Genomic DNA, 20,595 nt, shown 5'->3' on the forward strand with positions numbered 1-20,595 from the left:
TGGAAACAGAGAAGGGCTGGCTGGCTCTGCCCCAAGAGGGGAAAAATACCCTTAAGAAACCACAGCCTTCACATTAAATATTCAAATGAGCTAAAAAACCCATCTAACTTGGCAATCTCCACCTCATTCTTTTAAATATGCAAACCACTTAAATCCCCATCTAGCCCCCCCAAGCCCCTGCACGCGCGCACGTGCGCGCACACACACACACACACACACACGGCCAGCCAAGCTTCAGAATGCTTGCACACCCCTCTAATGGAAATTGCCAACCACCACCCAACTGCCCACGGCAACAGCTGTGTACCCCGACGCCCTGGCTGGCTCATCAGTGGCATCAGAACCAAGGCATTCAGCTCATGGCATGACCAGTAAGCTATAATGTGGCCTACTATCAACCAGCCAAAGATAGAAGCAAAATCAGTGGGTCAGAAAGAGACAAGAGGAACCAAGCATTACAGCTGCCTGGGTTCCTGATGGATCCCAGGCCCAGACATCCATAACCGTGAAACAAATCCCCTTTATCATGAAGTAACCTAAATGAGCTTCTGTTCCTTGCCACCAACGTGTCCCAACTTACACAGATCATGGGGCTGTACCCTCTCACAATAATTGAACACACTGGCATTCAGGATTTAGATTATCAGTCTCTTGTGAGTTTTGTCAGTATGAGTCAGCATTTCCGAGTCTGACTATATATGAGCCTGAGAAGATGAGGAATATTAGAGTCAGAAAGACCTGGGTTGGTTGGGTCCCACCTCTGCCACTTGCTGTGTGACACTGGACAAGTCAACTTACTCCTTCATCCTGGGTTCCTCACCTACAACATTAGCGCAGTCAGAGGACTTATACCATAGCATCACTGTGAGGACTGGACAAGATCAGCCAAGAGAAGGGCTTTATTCAGGGCTTCCTTGGTTGTCATTGGCTCAACATGAAATGCCCACATGCCTCATTTGCATTTCCAAAATCCAAACAGCTTTAAAACCTGAGAGTCATCCATAACTCCTTTGACAGAAAAGTGACCTGCACTGACAGGCACTTATAGTCTTCTCTAACCCTTTTATTGTGAATATTTGCTGCTAAAGTATTTAAGTGCTTAGTTATAGGACTCTACTAGGTGTTACAAATAATAGAGTTGATGTGCCATGTATCCTTCCCAAAACCAGGAAAATTTCAAATTCCACAACTGTTTTGGTCCCATGGTTTCAGCGACAATGGACCTGTACCTTTACACAGGTGAGGTGAGAATTTAAAACTGGCCTGTGGTATATGGTACCAAGGTACCTCCCATCTCATGAGGACTTTGGTGACTAGCCAGTCTCTATAAACTCCACCCCAATCTCCAACTTTCTCAAGGGTCTTTCAAATTTGTATGCAGCTTGCCCAGGCTGAGACCAGGGATACCCACCTGGTTCCAGCCAATGCAGAGCACCAGACAAAAAGCACAAAACTGCAAATACACAAAAAAGGTGTGCAGCTAAAGAGCTCATCACCAAACAGAAGCCAAAGCCCAGGTTCCACTAGGTTTGGAATTGTGTATTGATGATCGTGAAAAAGCAACTGTCCCCACAATTAAAATAAACTATAAAAAACAGATTTAAAGAAAATGGCAGCAGGTTCAAGAAGGCAGGTTTCTTTCATGTTCAACCAAAGTTCACGACACAGCAGCACACACAGCCAGACGCTTTGTGGTGTCAGCATCCTCTGCTTCCCCTTCAAGAAGCCGCTTTTGACTTGTGGAAGGCTGAAAGTAAAAAGGGAGAAATGTTCAAAGAAAACCACTGGCTTTAAGATTATCAAAGTGTCCCACTACACTTCCAGTACACTTGGAGCATTCATGTGAAACTTCTAGTACCACGAATTAGGAGTCGTCCCCCTTGACATCTGAACCCCCACCACACCTGCCCAGAACTCAGACCTGTTTACTGAATGGACATTTCTCTCCCTTGTGGCTTCTGACCACTTGATGGACACTGAAAGTAAGCAGCATAACCACCCTCCCTCCTCTCTGTACTCTCCTCCTAAATTATGAAGTTTAAAGGGACTACAATACCTCTTGCTGGGAGCCCCAAATCTTGCTCTTTTGTGGGAAGACCATCTTTTTTGTCTTTGTTTTCCCATTCATAAAATTTCGAGGGGACAGTGGGAAGGGGAGTATTATTCATCAAAAGAAGGCAGGATAGGAATGAACAGATATTAACTAATCCTAACAAAGAATCTTGGAGGAATAAAATTATAATCAATAATCAACCACTTGTCCAGATTATATATTTTCAACAAGTTTAAATCTGAAATTCTAATACAGTCTTCCAATTTTGCCTTACAGGAGACCTCTTAAATGACAATCCCTGACTATGCTTCTTTAATGCATTAAACATACTCTTCTTATTAAATCTTCTAAGGGTGCTAGAGCAGATCGAGCTGAAACAAAATATCTACCACATTATTCCAAAAAAATATTAAGCAATTGCTACTAAAGAGACCTTTCAAACTCATTCTCCTTGCTCATGAGCTCTTTAACACTTAGCCTACATTTAACGACCATCATCTGTAATACCTGGGCCGGCACTTGGTGTAGAGCCGTTGACTTATTTTCTTCACAAAGTAAATTCTGAAATTTTCTCTTCATGTCCTCATCCTGTGAAAAAGTGAAAAAAAGAACCTAAGTAGACTGTGTCTGAAGGAAAGAAAGCTCCTAAAAAGACAGGGCTGGGTTGCCCCTGGAAAGACAAAAATGGGTAGGGACACCCAGTCTGTCCACCAAAAGGCAGGGTCTTGCTGAAGCTCCAGGAGGTAATGGGCCATGCGCTCCTCAGCTCTGCCTTAGTCTAATCAGCAGTCAATGCTCAGTTGACACTGGCTAAATCAAACCCACATGCCTTCAGTGGGTCACAGAGAACCACAGACCTTAGCAGTCAAGAGACTTTCAGAACCAGCATCCCAGATCCTGAGAAAGGGTAATCAGGAAGCCAGAGGCTGGGACTGGCTCAGTCCCCTGAGAGCAGACTCCATGAAGCTCCCCAGATCTTTCCAGGAGGTGTCCCCTGCCCATGCCAACACTAAGACCATTTACTAGGGCCACCCTAACAAAGCAACCCAGCACCCCAGAAAATTCTCCCAGCAAGTACTACACAAGTCACCAGAAGGACTTGAAGCCCACAATATCCCAGAGCTAATGAGAAAGGAAGACAGATGAATAGACCACAGCATTACAGGTGTTTTGTGCACAAGACACAAGACACAAGACAAAACTCCCTAGGTGTGCTAGGGAGAAGCACACCTTCTCCCTAGAGGGAGAAGGGTGAGGGGAGGGTGCATGTGCACAGAGAGAACTCCTGCCCAGATGTCTATGAGGGTAATTCCCACCTCTGTGAATGTTACTTCTGCAGGTTCAAGGATTTCCATCTGGGAATCCTGAAAAGTAACCTGGTGCAGCTCTCCCCACCTTCAGAAAGGTGAAACATCCATGACTAGGATGGGACCAGCTGGAAGCCCAGCTCAGCCACTCAAAAGTAGCGTGTGCACAAGACAGACCCACAGCTGCCTGATTCCAAAGCCCCATGTAGCTTTCCACCCAACCTCCTCCCACTCCCCTCCCATTCCTCCCATTAAGCCAAGAGCACCACAGTAGGTGGGGCCAGAGGGCATAGGAGTGAAGGCTGCCAATATTCAGCAGTTTGGTATGTATAGAAAAATTACAGTGCTTGAGAATTAACTCACCTGTTCTATATCTAGTGGCTGAATCACCTGTTTCCAACACAGTTTACTACATCCCTCAGCGTAGCGCCCCACTGCCCATTCTGAGAGCACCACGTTCATCTGGATTCTGCTCCACCATCTCCCTTAGGATCTCACTTCCTACACTATGCCACTCTCAAAATTCCTTCCCCTCTTTCCTCCTATTCCTGCTCACAACCTCCACCGGGAATGCCCTCCTTCCTATCCTGCCCATCCATCTCACCCACCTTTCTCATTCAGTGAACAAATACTTCCTGATCGGCCTTAGGTGCCAGGCACTGTAAAAGGCAAAGGGGCCTCCATATAGAGGGACTCAATCAACAATAAAAATGCGGTCCCCCTTTGGGACTAAACTGTGTCCACCTCCGCCCCGAAATTCAAATGTTGAAATAGTAACCCCCAATGACTATTTGGAGACAGGGCTTTTAAAGAGGCAATTAAGTATAAATGAGACTATTAAGGTGGGGTTCCAATCCAGTATGACTCATGTCCTCAGAAGAAGAGAAAGAGACACCAGGGATGTGAGCACAGAGAAAAGACCATGTGAGGACAGAGAGAAGTCAGCGATCTGGAAGGCAAGGAAAGACACCTCAGGAGAAACCAAATGTGCCAACACCTTGAAATCGGGTCTTCTAGCCTCCCGGACTGTGAGGAAATAAATTTCTGTTGTTTAAGCCAACCCGTCTGGAGTATTTTGTTATAGCAGCTCTAGCAAACTAATACACCCACGTCGTCCCCAGGCCACTCAGCCTTTAGAAGCTCTTCATACTGTGTGAACCCGTGAATACCTGAAGCCCAAGAACCGTGGCCCTATCTCATTCTGAGGATCCCCCCTATACTCTACACCTTCCCCTACTGCCGCATGTATCCCACTGCCCTGTTGTGACTACGGTCGGGGTTGTACCCTCCCGGAATGTCAGCTCCCCAAGGCAAGGACTTATCTTACTCTTCTTCGTAACCCTGGTACCTAAGTGTTGACACATGAGCTCATTAACTGTCCTCTGAAAGAATGAAAGCACAAAGAAATGAAAGCACACAGCAACATGCCATATGGCAGTTCTTTAAGACAGCCACACAGAACTGCCCACAAGCCTATTTAGGCCTATTTAAAACAAGTCATCAGGAAGCCTGGGTGCTGCAGTTGGTAAAGCGTCTGACTCTTTGATTTTGGCTCAGGTCATGATCTCAGGGTCGTAAGATCGAGTGCCGCATTAGGCTCCACGCTCAGCACGGAGTCTGCTTGTCCCTCTCTAGCTGCTCCTGCCCCACTCACGCTCTCTCTCTCTCTCTCAAATAATAAAATATTTTTAAAAAAGATAAATTAAAAAATAAAACAAGTCATCAATTAGCAATAATATGGAAAAAGGAGCTCATTGTATACCACAGGTAGCAATGTGTATCTGCAAACAACCTTCCTCAGAGATGTCTACAGTCTACTCAAATTTTTAAACTGTAAAATGCCTCAAAGGCAAGCAGGAAGGAGTTCTCCGTTTCAGAAAGTGAATATGAGGCCAAAGAGAAGATGTTATAGGAGTGTCAGAGAATGACATAAAGGATGGTCCCCAAACTGAACACTGTTAAGAGCAAAAGAGACTGGAACTCACATTCCAAACACTCAGTCCAGGGCCAGACCCACAAAGCCATTTGGCTTCTTCAAAACACTGAAATCCCCCAAAATAAAACCTAAGCTATCACTAGCAGATGATTAACATGGGCAGTGTCTGCATTCTCATCCTCACGGTGCTCATTCCACCTTTTGCAGCAAAAACAAAATGTGGACAAGAGTATTCCAGTGAGACCCCTGTGGCAGGGCTGAACCTCACCTTTTCCTCAGTTGTAAGTTTTCTTCTGAGACAAACAGAACAAGAAAAATAGGTTACGCATGTTCATAAACTGCAGGCGGCTACAAACCCCGTTCCCTGGCCTAACTGGCAAGCTCCATTTTTCTTTCCCCCAAGACTAGCACAGCTCCTCTACGTCCACATCTGGCCCCAAGAGTTTCCCTATTAGGGCACATAAAAACAGCCAAGAGGCATGTTTTTCTTTTTCATCAAAATTAAATCCCCACATGCAAAGGCACCCTTGTTTCCAAATTCCTTTTCTCCAGGGTCCTGCTGTTTCAAATCCGTGTGGTCTATTAAGTGCTAAATCATCTGACAGATTTCTTTTGGGGGGAGACTGCTGTTTCCAGGGCAATAACCCAAACAAATATATCTACTTTTTTTTTTCTTTTAAGGATTTGTTGTTCTCAACCTGAGCTGGCCTGAGCATAACTGTTAGGTATGGAGGGCTGGAAGACAGAAGAATAGGGACAGTCTTCCCAGAGTCCCAGAAGCACAGTACTGAGACTGGACGGCCCGGATGAGTTTCTGGGCTAGTAATCCCCAGAGTACTTGAGCCTCTGGCTCAAGCTAGTGGGTTAAGTTCCCCATCCCCACAGGAAACAGACCAAATGGAAATTAACAAAAAGGGGTATGGCTGTGCGGAGTGGAACAGCACTTAACAGAAGGCCTGACATCCATCAGAAAACCTGCCCCATGCTGTGGCTAGTTCTAAAACCAAAGATCAGTCCAGCAAAGCCACAAAGGACTTCCAAGTCTGGCAGCTAGAATGAGGTCAGGGTATAATCCAACAATAGCCACAATGCCCTGGCAGGGACACGCAGGCAACAGAGACTTGAAAGGTGCACTAATGGCATCTTTACTCACCAAGAGTAAGTGGGGCCCTGTATGCCCAATCACTTAGGCTTAAGAAATAACCAGATTCTCCCCCAGAGAAGCTGCCCTCCTCCTTCTCCTTCCCCGGCTCCCCTGATTTAAGGCTGAAGACAGCTGGGATGCAGCCCATCCCACCTGGTTGAGGGACGAGGCTAGCACAGGTGGGGGTGGCGGTGGAGGTTCCGAGCTAGAACCACTTCTCAAAGTACCACGGCCGAACTGCAGACTCAGGGAACCCAAGTGGAACTAGGACAGGCCATAAAGTGAGCTGTGTTGGGATCCCAGGAGCCACAAGTTAAGCTGAAAAGGTTGTACCCAAAGACACACCTACACTCATGAACCATATACACACAGAAACATACCCGACACACCTAAGCTCATTCTAAAGCAGGTGCATTAAACAGTCTCAACAAAGCTAACATGTTTCCAACTTCTTCCTTCATCCCTCAGGCACAGCTAAGAGCTGCCTGTATAGTTTATGCCAGCAAGCACTGTCCCATACCCACCTGAAGCCACGGGTGTCTTAAAGCTTCTTCTGTCGTAAAACGCACCTTTGGATCCACTATCAACAACTTCTTGACAAGGTCCAGAGCTAAAACAATGATAATCAAATATCAAATCATAGTGGAAAGGGTGATACATTAAGTCAGCAAAATTAAAGTATGCCAAAATGACAGGCCAACATCCAGAAAGAGAGAGGGGCTAAGGTCATTTCAAGTCAGCAGGTGGGGGGGGGCAAGGACCCCCTCCACCCCAGTCCTTCTCACTCTCTGTCTTCAGAGCTCTCGGAGAACACCAGGAAAGACCACAATGCCCCCCATCTCCTTTTGCTCACACATCACCACCTCTTCAACGCTCCCTGTTCCCCATCTCATTGCTGGACTCAAGTTCAAACTAATTAAATCTGAACTTCTACCTAGTTCTAGGATGCTCAGGATGCTCGGCCAAGGCCCTCGAGACCCACGCATTGACAGAGTTTCCCAGCCAGCAACAGGCTCCTTGGAACTGCAGCCTTGGCAGAAAGAAAGCTTGACAGCAAGCAACAAGTGGAGGCTGGCTTTTATATTGCAACAGTATTATTCCTTCGACATTCTAGGGTTTAACAGAATGGTCTATGTTATATGACCTGACAGTTTTCCTTTTGAGAAGTATCGTTATACTTTTAAACTCTAAAACACAAAGAAATTACTTTAGCTCTTACATGCTCACCCAAAGGAGACTTTGTAACTGAAAAGTTACCTATTATTTTGTATACTTACTAGGTACCGGACACTTGCTTAGATTACAATTACCCTCACAAAAACCCTTTAAGGTAGGGGTCTACTGTACCCCCTTTACATATAAAGGAAAGGGTAACTCAGACAGGTTCAATAACTTGCCTAAGGTCACAAAGCTAGGAGCAGCAGACCCAAAAAATGAGCCTTGGTCAGCCTGGTTCTGGAGCCTATGTTCTTAACTTCCTTTGCCCCTCAAAAGGTGCAAAACAAACAACAGAAAGTAAGAACAGGAGGAATGTAACAACGCAAAAAGAAATTTCCACCACAGCATACACACGTTTTAGCAAACCAGAAATTCTTAACCCTTTCATATCCATACCCTTTTCTGAGACCTCTGCCCAGACTTCAGAAATGAAATTGAATTTTCCACTGGTGATCTGATCCTTCAAAGACACTTGAGTCTTATGCTCAGAGAAAGGTGGATACCCACTAAGGCTTAATGTTGGTAGAGAGAGAAAGGAAAAGAAATCAAATTATATTCTCAGTGGCATTCAGACATAACAGATTATTCTTTAAATCAATGATCAAAAAAAGTCACCCAATGTAAACACAAGCTCTCTACCTGGACACATTTCTGACTTCACCTAATTATCTCCAACCAGACTCTGAAGCAATGAAACTTTTCTTACCAGATAAAAAGAATCACTCCTAAACTCCAGCAATCCACAGCTCGGTTATATCCAGCAGTCCCAAAGGAATTAAGAACCTCAGGAGCCAGGTAGGTGGGAGTCCCACATAAGGTTCTCATTAGAGAGGTCTCCCCTAAAATCTTAGACTGCCCAAAATCAGTAATCTAAAATTAAGGACAAAAGGGAATCATTTTTAATGGTATCATAAAATAAAAAGATTAACATAGTCGGGGCGCCTGGGTGGCTCAGTCGTTAAGCGTCTGCCTTCAGTTCAGGTCATGATCCCAACCAGGGTCCTGGGATCGAGCCCCGCATCAGGCTCCCTGCTCCGCCAGAAGCCTGCTTCTCCCTCTGCCACTCCCCTGCTTGTGTTCCCTCTCTTGCTGTGTCTCTCTCTGTCAAATAAATAAAATCTTAAAAAAGAAAAAAAAAAGATTAACATAGTCTTGCGAGTCCTAAAAGGCATGCAGGCTAGATCAGTTCCTATCCTAGATGGTTCATGCCTGCTGTTAATCTGGAATCTATAACTTTAACACTGCAAGTTAAATTTCATTTTGCTTAAATTAAAATTTCCAGGCCAAGGAAGCTCAAGGTTTCCTCTCCAACTTATCTGTGGTTCTCCTTAACCTTACAAAAGGTTTATAACCCTTATCTAACCCAGACTCTATGGTCCTAATTAGTTATCCAGAGTTTTTCTTAGACCCTAGTTTCTCAACCAATCTCAACACTGGAATATTTGAGGAGCTTGGAAAAAATACTCATACCCGAGTGCCACCTTCAGCAAATTCTGAGATGCAGTCTGGGTTGTCATGATTTTTTTTTTTTTTTTTTAAATCAATAGATTCTACAGTGAAGCCAGGCTTGGGAAGCACATTGCCTTAGAAAGCAGGGGAAGAAAGGGGATGGGATTCTCTCATCCATCTAGACCCCTCCTTCCTCTCTGAACAAAAGTGGCTTGTATACAATGAAGCTCAATAAATGCTCATTAGAATCTGGATCAGAGCAATACTGCCTGATCACTAAAATAACTGCTAATAGCAGAAAGGTCAAATTCTCTACCTTTTTATGCTCCCACTTTTTACTTGATGAATTTTATAAGTTTATGAACAGAAATCTACTGGAGTGGCCACATACAGAACATAAATTTCTTACCTTTATAAGACAGTCCTCTTTTTGAGATGAGAGTAGAACATTCTCTGGCTTTAAGTCCCGATGTATAATACCATTTTCGTGAAGGTACTACACAGAAAGGGAGGCACGACCCTTGGATTTATGGAGTAGGTGAGTAAAGACACACACACACACACACACACACACACACACACACACACACCCCTTATACCTGGGTGAAACCGTAAGCCAGGTTACTCACAACCACATTCCCCCAAATCATATCCCCCAAATCATAGAAAACTACTGGGTAAAGGGCTTAACGTTTACAAATTTTTCTTTCTTTTTTTTTTTAAGATTTTATTTATTCATTTGAGAGAGTGAGCAAGTGAGAAAGAGCACAAGCAGGGGGCGGGGAGGAGGGAGAAGGAGCAGAGTCCCTGCTCCCACGCAGACTCCCACGCAGGGCTCAATCCCAGAACCCTGGGACTGTGACCTGAGCTGAAGGCAGGCGCTTAACCAACTGAGCTACCCAGGTGCCCCACAAATTTGTTTTCAGGAAAATCCTTAGGGGCGCCTGGCTGGCTCAGTCAGTAAAGCATTCGACTCCTGATCTCAGGGTTGTGAGTTCGAACCCCACGTTGGTGTGATTACTTAAATCTTGAAAGAAAAAGATTAAAATGCCACTTATGACAATAGACCATTTATTTCACTCTTCAAAATAATAAACACCTTCACACTGCCAAAAATATAAGATGTCAATTTCAATAGTAAATATGTAAATGGGTGGGCACCTGGGTGGCTCAGTCAGTTAAGTGTCTGTCTTCTGCTCGGGTCATGATCCCAGGGTCCTGGGATTGAGTCCTGCATCAGGTTCCTTGCTCAGAGGGGGTCTGCTTCTCCCTCTGACCGCTCCCCCCCTCCACTCATGCTCATGCTCTCTCTCTCCCTCTTTCTCTCTCTCTCTCACAAAATTAAAAAAAAAAAGAAAATGTAAATGGGTGATATAAGTATTCTGAGACCTTATTAAAGTAAACCATAAAAGTTCCATCAAAATAATGTATTTGGTTATTCTTTTCCTGAGAATATTTTTTAAAGGCCTCTGTAAAGTACCTAATTGTAAATTATGTTTAAATACCCAGAGTTCACGTATTCCTCAACACAGAAACTGAGTTCATCTTCACAATCTCTATGTCTGAAATGCAATGTTGATGTCTGTCTGTGTGTTCACCATTTTTATACACCAAGTCATTTCTTTGGGAAAAAAATCCCCACATCCACTGATCTGCACTCAACTCATCAGGAGAGAATAAATCATTAAGAGGGTAAAGCACTGGTTAGGGGCTAATGGACTTCAATTCCTCTGGATGCCCCTCTGGACTGGGAGCAAAAAATTCCTCCAAAACACTGTCAACAGGAGAAAGACCTGTCAAAGCCCCCAGGGAGGGCAAACCCAGGTGAACCAGCCCCAGGAAAATCTCCCTCAACCCCCACTCAACAGGGGAGCTGCTTCCAAATCACTCAGTTTCCTGCATGGAGTAGGTCTTCAAGGGAAGAAATCTTGGCGGGGATTCGCCACAGCTAAATTTGGTTTGAAAAGGTGATGTTCGGAAGCAGGCAGTGTGCGACCCAACCAGATGCTCCTCGGAAGAGAGAAGGCGGCGCCCACCTGCCGCCGCAGTTCAGAGGATGCTGCACCTAAGGGGCCACCTGTCACTGTGTGGCAGGGGGAGCGATCCGTCTGTCACAACCACCCCGCCTTGCCAGCCTTCCTCTCCCACCTGCCGCAACCCCCAGCCAGTAAGGGGGGGGGGGGCTTTCTACAAGGTTCAAGCCCAAGTAGAGATCAGTACCCCTCCAGATAGACCTCCAAGTTAAAGAGAAGACAAGTGGGGCCCTGTTTATTTCTGTAACTCCCCCTCTTACTGTCCCTTAAGCTTCCCGGCAAGAGCTTTCCTGGCTGAGTCAAAGGCGGGAGAGGGGTGTTTTTGCCAAGAACAGAACATCACAAGCACAGACAGACTCTGTGCCCTCCGGGTTTTATGCACCATCCCTCACTTTCTGCCTGACTTCGGGAGTAATTCACCCACAAGCAGGGCGTCAAAGGAACCGAGGGAACCCTTACCTGTACAGCCAGGAGCATCTGGTAAAAATAGAGTTTGCATGTAGCTTCTTTCAGGCGCTTATTCCCCACCACCCTGTCAAAGAGCTCTCCTCCTTCCATCCTGAAAGACACAGGCAAAGCAGGGGGCTTGGACGGAAGACAATAACACCAACAAGACACACTGTTTCAGACAAGCAAAGAGTGGCCTTTTTTATTCACTCTTGAGGACTCCCGTTTCTAAGGGCAGTGAGGTAGAAAGTCTCCTCTTCACAGTTAAGAGGTCCTCACTGGAAACGAAGGAACAGGGAAAAGACGGAAGGAGTGGGCAGTGGGCACCGGACACACTTGGGAGCTTTTACGAATCTGACTCAGTGGACCGGAGGGGTGCCCACAGGGTTACATTTTTATCACACACCCCAGGAGATTCTGTGGCTGGGCAAGAGCAGCAAGCAGAAACCCGCAACCACGCAAGTGGGGTCTGAACCCCAGTTCCCTCACATCCCAGCTGTGGGACTTTGGGCAAGTTATGTCACCTCTTTGAGCTTGTTTCTGCCTCTTAAAAAATTGGGATAACCCCCCCTCACCTTGATGGCTGTTGTAAAAATTAAGAGATAATTAATGTAGGTAAGGCAGTTGGCACAATGTGGTTGCTTGGCAGGGTTATTCAATCCCTCTGAACTTCAGTTTCCTTTTCTGTAAAGTGGGGCTAAACACAGTAACCCATCAGTAACTTGTAAGTCACCTGGATGACTGTCATGAAGGGTGAAGGAGTCAATCCATGTGAAGTGCTGAGAGCAGGAATTGGCCCATAGTGAGTACTTCATTAGTCTCAGTGACTGTTATTGTATTATTATTGAACTGTTTTAAGTAGCTCCAAACAGCAACGGATAAACCCTTAAGCATCCCAAGGGTCATCCAATCTTTCCTAGTACTATGATTGAGGCTGTTTACTATAAAATCTTAGTGGCCGACCTGCTTAGGCACTGTGTGCCACTCAGGAGCAAAGCCCCGCCTGACAACAGCCGCTCCCAGAAACACTACATGTATGTAGGAATGAGCCTCAAGACAGGCCTCTGCCAGGGATGAGGCAGGAAATTGTTTGGGCCACACCACAGAAGACAGGACTTTGTGGTTACTGAAATAGACCAGCAAGTAAACCAGCAACAAAAAGATAATCAGGCGCCACCCAGGACTGCGATCCAGAGCAGAGAGATCCACCCAGGCACGTTTCAGAATAATTAATATCCACCTGAGTTTGAGCAACACAGTTGCTCAAGCAACAGTTTTTGTTTTTGTTTTTTTTTGTTTTTTTTTTCCCCATAACGGAGGTGCGGAAGTACACGACTTTAATAACTGACAGATATAATACAGTAAAACAGGGTAAGGTGGGGATGGAAGGGACAGAGGGGCACGGAGTGTGCCGGGGGCTCTGCGGGGCACTCTCCATCCCTCAGGGTATTTAATCTTTATGACTCTGCGCATGGGGGTATCATTATTACCACCCCCACAACACAAGGAAAATAAGACTCGGAGACACGAAGTCAACTAACTCACAGGGAGTTACCTGCAGAGCGGGATTCAAACTCAGGCCTCAGACCCAGGGTCTGGAACCTCTAAGCCACGTGCCTTTGGAAACACTCGAGGAATTTTAGGATCGACACTAACCCCACATGCACACTTTGCAAGCCCCACCACCACATACATATGATGAGGGTCCCCAGGATGAGAAAAATGCACGCCAGTCTTAGATTCTTTGGTGGTTTATAAGCAATTAAATAGAGACAAATAGAAAAGTTTACTACTTACAATTCCAAAACAATATAATAATCTTCAGCATCAAAAAAGTCTTTAATCTTGATGATACAAGGCTAAGAGGGAAAAGAAGAAAAGTAGTGAGAGGCTCCCAAGAGGAAAATCAGGAGAACTCGGGCATTTGGTCCCCTGCCTCAAGACACTTTGAAGTTCGTATTGCAGAAAAGGCAGAACAGCACTGAGCTGGCTCCTTAGTAAGAACATGCAAGAAACCCTCCATCCCACCAAGTTGGTGAGGGAGGGTTCATGATTCACACACCAAGGATGGCACTATGGAAGGAAGGCCAGTCTCTTCCCAGCATTCCTCCTTACTGTCCCAGAACACAGGTACTGAAGGACACCTAAGGAACCTGAAGAGCCTAACACTTGTGTGCATCCTCCTCTCTAGACCACAAAACACCCCGCCTGCCCTAGATTCCCTGTGTTCTTTACCAATGTCACACTTGGCTCGCCACCCTCCTGCCTGGTGATCCAGCCTCTGGGCACACCTGTCCTCTAGCATCAGGCCCCCAGTTCAAACGTCACGCTCGGAATGCACCCACAGTCCCCTGCATTGGTTCTCATCTGTGCTGCCTCACGCTACATCTTCAATGCCTGTCTCCCCACAGACTGTGAGCTCCAGGAGGGCAGAAAAAGGAAACTAACACCCACCATGGGTCTCCCTCTATCAGGCACTTCATGGGTCAAGTCTTAGTTATCTTTCTAGAACCAACACTCAGCAGAGAAGCCAGCAAACAGGAGACGTTCATATGCTGCCCAGATTAATACAAACAACAGCAATAATAGAAACACCACCCACTGAGGGTAGACTCTGCCAGCCCCACTTTGTTTTGCTTTTAAAGATTTTATTTATTTATTTGACAGAGAGAGAGAGCATGAGCAAGAGGAGTGGCAGGCAGAGGGAAAGGGAGAGCAGTCTCCTCGCTGAGCAGGGAGCCCGATGTAGGGCTCAATCCCAGAACCTTGGGATCATGACCTGAGCCGAAGGCAGATGCTTAACCGACTGAGCCACCCAGGCACCCCTGCCAGCCCCATTTTGGTCATGGCATACATAATCATGGGAGTAAGGCTGAGAGCAAACCAGCTCCACCACTCCTTACCTATGATCATAGTATGTACTTGCTCTGTGTGACCATTTGTTATTGTCACAATAATGAAGACACTGGATATGTATAGTAGTGTTATATTAAGAGGAAAAGAGAACTAAAATCCTCATACACTGTAACAGGAGGGCAACGGCTATCTAAAAGTGATAAACCCCCAGCAGTTATGCATATTATATAGAAACATGGAGATAACATTGGTTTAAAAAAAAAACAGATGAAAGAGTTCTAAAATGTTTGTGGCGGAGGATTAGGGGGCTGCAGAGTTACAGTCCGTGTATAAACCTTTGAGCAAGATTTGACTCTCTAGATTCTACACGTGATTAAAGGAGAAGCAGAAGAAAAGACACACACGGAAAAGGAACAGGAGATCAGAGGAACAAATGAGAGCCACTTGGTTCTGCCTGGCTTCATTCGGCAGGGCTGGGCCCACCTGGAAACAGAAAGGTCTGGGAGCTGGTGCAGCATGAGGAGGTGCCCAGCAGTCAAAAGCCTGTAGGCGCCGCTTCCTCTAGGCACCACCACCTCTAGGGTCATTCATTGGCTGCAGCATCGTAGCTGAAGGTGTCTCTCGTGAACCAGAAGCTACTATCCTACACTCTCCACTTAGACCATACAGGGAAGAGTTTAGGGAATGACAGATGACTGTCATTTCCCAAGCATGTTCTCCACACAGAGAGCTTGGTGAGCACATCTCATCGAATTCCTATACTGACCTTTAAGGTAGGTATCCTTATTGTTTCCACTGCACAGATGAGCAAACAAAGGCTCCGAAAAGTAAAATGACCTTCTCAGAGCCAGGAGGTAAGAGAGATGGGACTGGGAACCCAGGTCTGTCTCCCCACTAGGCTGAAACCATAGGAGGGGAGGGACAGCCAAATCCATCTGTGCTCACCACCGCCTGGGCCTTAGAAGACAGGCTGGCACAGTAAGTGTCTGACGACTGATTGGATCAATGCCTGGCTCCAAGCACCAGGCTCTGCTGGGCTATCAGGCTCTACTCATTATCCCCCAAATGCACTCATGAGCCCATATTTAATTTCCAAGAGCTTTCCACATGCCCTTGTAAACTGCCAAGAAATCTTGCAATTTCTTTCTAAATTGCCGGAGATCTTTTTTGAGGGTTCTAAATTCCTCTCGACTGCAGTGGACATTGGATTTGTGTAAATGTTATGTTTGGGGATCCTCTGACATCAGGAAAAATTCCCTGAGGATCTGAAGTGTTTATCTTACAAGTACGTTTGAAGCAACCCCACCCCAGAAAATTAGAGGGCTCCTCTCTTTAACAAGAGATTCCAGATCCCTTGGGGAAAAAAAGGCTAATTCAGGGAAGAAGAGGAAGTTGCAAGGGAATTAGAAGAACACCAAGCCAGGATGCTGGTTACTCAGATTCTCCTGGGTTCAAGACCCAACCACTGGGTTCTAACTATTGTGTTGATGGCAGTGATCCTGCTCTTAATTTCTATTAGTTGTTTGGAGAATCTGAGGAGGTGAGAGAAGGCAGAAGAAAATCTTTTCATTGCTTGGAGGTTAAAAACCAGAATAAGATCCAGGCGCCTGGGTGGCTCAGCTGGTTAAGCATCCTACTCTTGATTTTGGCCCAGGTCATGATCTCAGGGCTGTGGATCAAATGCCAGCAACAGGCTCCTCAATGGGCATGGAACCTGCTTAAGATTCTCTCTTACCCTCTCCCCTCTGCCCCTACCCCCTCTCAAAAAAAAAAAAAAAAGAACCAGAATAAGATCGTCCTTAGCTGGAGAGACTGGAAGTCTAACTGCAAGTTTCAATTCCAGTGCCAACCTAGCTCATGACTTCAAGGGGGTTCATGAATTAATGAAGAAACAGAAAAAACAATAAAAAGGAAGATGGGATCAGTCCACAACTCTAACTTCTCTTCTCACTTCTTAAAAGACAGACTCGGGGCGCCTGGGTGGCTCAGTCGTTAAGCGTCTGCCTTTGGCTCAGGTCATGATCCCAGGGTCCTGGGATCGAGCCTCACATCGGGCTCCCTGCTCCTCGGGAGTCTGCTTCTCTCTCTCCCACTCCCCCTGCTTGTGTTCCCTCTCGCGCTGTGTGTCTCTCTCTCTGTGTCAAATAAATAAATAAATAATCTTAAAAAAAAAAAGACAGACTCACTTTCCAGTGAGAAAAAGTCATCATTGGACAAAAGACAGGAACTATTTATACCCACTGAGATAAATCGAAATCAGCACCACAAAAGGTATTGAGGTACTGAAACTTCAGGTATAACTAAACCAAATTAGCATTGTCTTCCCAAACATAAGCAGTTGATCAAATCCCTATAAGATAAAATACTTAGGAAATTTACGTGTTTTGGTCAAAAACTCACTCAGTGGAAATATCACAGTTATTTAAACATGAAATCTTTATACAGTATTGTCCTCTCAAAATTTCACAGTAAAGCTCTTTCCAGCTAAATACATACACCCACGCATGTGTACCCACACATAAACACACACAATACACACACACACAATTAAGGAACCCAAGTTAATACTAGCTTTATTAAACTGAAATACTTTGTACTCCCCCCCTATTTTGAGAGAAATGGATTTAAGTAAGGTCATATTTTATAGCAATACTTACATGATTTAGTTTTTTCAAAATATGTATTTCTGTTTTAACATCGGGAACTGGATCCTTTGATAAATAAAAAAAAACATTAAAGTCTGTTAATAACAGTCAATATTTAAAAAATGTTTACTTACAACTTAGTTGAGTAAAAGCTGCATGAGTTCCACACACCCAGCCCAGCCCTACCCATACAGATAATTCAAGGCTTAGAGGTCAAAGAACTAAATCAGTTACCTAAAAATCACCCTGCGAAGTGCTTGGCAAATAGTAAGCATTCAGTAAACGAACAGGCCCTATGCCAACCTCTTTATGTAAAAGAGTCATCTTACAGAAGTCTCATAATCCTGAAGTGAACTGGGTTCTATAATTATCCCCATTTCACAAATGGAGTAATTGAGGCACAGAGAAAGGAAGCCACTTGTTCCAGTTCTCACAGCCAGAAACAAGTGTGCTTCCACCATTCTCACACTTACCTGGTAAGCTCTGTCTCTCTCTTTTTTTTTTAAGTTTTTATTGGAATTCCAGTTAGTTAACATACAATGTAATATTGGTTGTAAGCTCTGTCTGTCTGGCTGTGGAACTGTTTATACTCATAAAAATGATACAATAAACAAACCACAGACAAGAGGTATTCAATTAAATTGTAAAAGGAAAATGTCAAGCCAAATTTCTAATAATGAAGCAGACACAGGTTCCAATTTGCTGCAGGCTGACATATTTACTGAGACACCAAAGAGAGGAAGCATCAGGGGACTGGAACTGCTCTCCGTTGCAATTCCAAAAGGATGAAATCGACTTACTCAGCCTCATGGGCTACACCCTCCAAAGCGAAGAGGATATAGAATTACATATTTATGTAAAATGGACTTCAGCTAAGAAACCCAGATGTTTAATTTTAAAAGCCTGCCTCTTCCTGTAAGCTGTTAAACTCATTACCAAGAAAGGCCGTACTCTGCTGATAGAGAGGTCTTAAAGAGTCCAATCTGATTTGAAAGATGAAATTAAGAAGTACAATTTTGCTCCAAGTCATTAAGAATCTGGTAGGTATTTTCTTCCCCCTCAAAACGGGAAACAAATCCAGAATCACAGGGGAAAAGGATCCACCACAAAGTGAACACAGAAAGGAAACTGCTCTTGCCATGTGAGAATGGCATTGTCCTTGGGGCCCGGGTGGGGGATGGGGAATAGATCTTTAAAGAACGTTAAAGTATAATGGCCAGAAACAGCTGGCCACAAAGGAAAAGGTGATCAGAGACCTCACTTTACATTACTTTGTAGGGTCCTGTGTTGGAAGACCAATACATTTCACCAATGCAGTAAATGTGTATTAGAGAAAATGTGATACAATGAATAGCTACTATACAGAGACTGTTAAATAATTAAGATTTTTAAAAATCTATAGATGCTAAGATATTCACTGTTTCATTATCGGGAAGGGCAAAGAACTAGAAATTATTCCAAATGATCAAAGAGAGGAATGGGTGAATAAATATAAAGTCTTTTTCATGAAAAAGAGGCTCGATCATCACAAAACATCTATTAGGGGAAAGTTTATGCATTAATGCGTATGGGGAAAAGCAGAATACAAAATTGTATATACAATATGATTTCAACCAACTAAAAATGCAAATCTGTATGAACAAGGACCACAAGGAAAAACAAAACTAGAAACAGCTGTGGAGTTACAGTGGTGGGGATATGGCTGGGTTTTTTCTCCCCAATTCCCTTTCACATACTGTAAAAACTAGTAACAACTTGGGGAGGCGAGGAGAAAACACTTCCTGCTAGGTGTATTATTACGTTGGAACCAAGCTATTGGTAAGTACATTCTAGGTTAGTTGAATATACTCAAAAAACAGGGGGGTGGGGGTGGCACAGAGGGAGAGAGAGACTCTTAAGCAGGTCCATGACCAGTGCAGACCCAACAAACACAGGTCTTGATCTCATGACCCTGAGATCATGACCTGAGCCAAAATCAAGAGTCAGATGCTTAACTGACTGAGCCACCCAGGAGCCCCAATACTCAAAATTTTTCAATGTTGTTTAATACAAATTCACATATGTGAACAGTGAATTCTCCCTGACACTGAAAATCACCACTCAAATTATCTGGGGACATTAGGAAGTGTTAAAAACAGCTGAGCATCCACAAACAGGTACTTACTGCATCTCTCTCAGAGCCAATAGCAAACTTCCTTTTGCTGATGATTTTTATGGCTACTTTCTTACATGTTTTCCTCTCAAAAGCTAGCTTCACCTCACCACAGGCACCACTGCAGAGAGAAATATAAAATGATCGATTATCAGAATGATTTTAATCATGAGACCCATCACTTCTGAGCTGGCCTCAACTATTACATATTAAACACGATCCACACACTTCTTCCATTGTCCCTGTTTTCAGACAACACAGTGAAACCTCACCAAAGTTAAAATGTCAAGGGCATAAGTGAATGTGAACCACCCAACAGCACTGAGTCAGCTCCAAATTCCACTTTTTGAGCTGAGAGATACAGACTTGTCTTACTGGCACCCCAGAGTGTGAAATTCTCAGAAAGACACTAAGAACAAATAGAGAAATTATTTATCCTAGAGTCAGGGAAACATCAAGTAGAACAAAGCCCTAGACAAAAATGAGTGACTAACACAAGTTATAGTAAATAGCATCTGCAAATGAATTACTTTCATTGATACGGTCTGTCTTATTCAAAAGAACTACAGAAGCAGTTGATGCCATGAATTTCACCCTAAATAAAATCACAATACCTAAAAAAAAAAAAGTATTACGCAACTAACCTGCTTGCAGCAAAACTCTTGAAGATTTGCAGTTAATTGGGACACTCTAAGGAGGAGTAATAATACCCAGTATACCACCCAAAATACAGATAACCTGATGGGCTCTGTTCTCCAAAGCTTGGGTCAACTGAAGGTAAAGGCTACTCAAGTATCAATCACTCATTACATGCCCGAAGTAGACTGTTAACTATTGTGACTTTGGAATGGGATGATGGATTTGCCAAGACATTTTTTTTAATTGCATAATGTATATCTACATAACAAAATTTACCATTGTAATCATTTTAAAATGTACAATTCAGTGGCATTAAGTACATCCTCAATGTCTGGACCCTTCACCCCTGTCTAGTTGCAGAATTTTTTCATCAGCCCAAATGGAAACCCCATCCCCATTCTATGCTGCAACCAGCCGCTGGCAACCACTCATCCACTTTGTCTCAATGGATTTGCCTATTCTGAATATCTCTTATCAATGAAATCACACAACATGTGGCCCTTTGTGTCTGGCTTCTTTCACTTACCATGTTCTCAAGGTTCAGCCATGCTGTAGCATGGATCAGTATTTCATTCTTTTTTAATAGCTAAGTAACATTCCATTGTGGGACACCTGGATGGCTCAGTTGGTTAAGTGTCTGCCTTGGGCTAAGTTCATGATCCCAGGGTCCTAGGATTGAGTCCCACATTGGGCTCCTTACAGAGTGGGGAGTCTGC

General features: G+C 44.4%; 1 protein-coding gene across 7 annotated transcripts in view; it reads right to left on the reverse strand.

Moving 5' to 3' along the window:
• Window positions 1-345: 345 nt before the first annotated feature.
• The window catches only part of CHEK2 (checkpoint kinase 2), an 88,456-nt gene continuing 68,206 nt past the window's right edge, over window positions 346-20,595 (reverse strand). For 3 of the 7 annotated variants that reach the window (XM_027576915.1, XM_027576913.1, XM_027576914.2), the window contains 10 exons: window positions 19,253-19,361; window positions 17,101-17,154; window positions 13,385-13,446; window positions 11,600-11,699; window positions 9,517-9,603; window positions 8,365-8,528; window positions 8,055-8,170; window positions 6,965-7,050; window positions 2,561-2,641; window positions 346-1,747 (listed from right to left, as the gene is read on the reverse strand). In XM_027576915.1, coding sequence (XP_027432716.1) covers window positions 1,658-1,747; window positions 2,561-2,641; window positions 6,965-7,050; window positions 8,055-8,170; window positions 8,365-8,528; window positions 9,517-9,603; window positions 11,600-11,699; window positions 13,385-13,446; window positions 17,101-17,154; window positions 19,253-19,361 — 949 coding nt within the window. In that variant the 3' untranslated portion in view covers window positions 346-1,657. Of the gene's footprint in view, window positions 1,748-2,560; window positions 2,642-5,558; window positions 5,590-6,964; window positions 7,051-8,054; window positions 8,171-8,364; window positions 8,529-9,516; window positions 9,604-11,599; window positions 11,700-13,384; window positions 13,447-17,100; window positions 17,155-19,252; window positions 19,362-20,595 lie in introns of those variants that run through there. The other 4 variants (XM_035724003.1, XM_027576919.1, XM_027576917.1 and 1 more) reach the window with 2 other exon arrangements.

The sequence above is a fragment of the Zalophus californianus genome, chromosome 14 (assembly GCF_009762305.2).
Source record: "Zalophus californianus isolate mZalCal1 chromosome 14, mZalCal1.pri.v2, whole genome shotgun sequence".
In the NCBI taxonomy this organism is placed as follows: Eukaryota; Metazoa; Chordata; class Mammalia; order Carnivora; family Otariidae; genus Zalophus; species Zalophus californianus.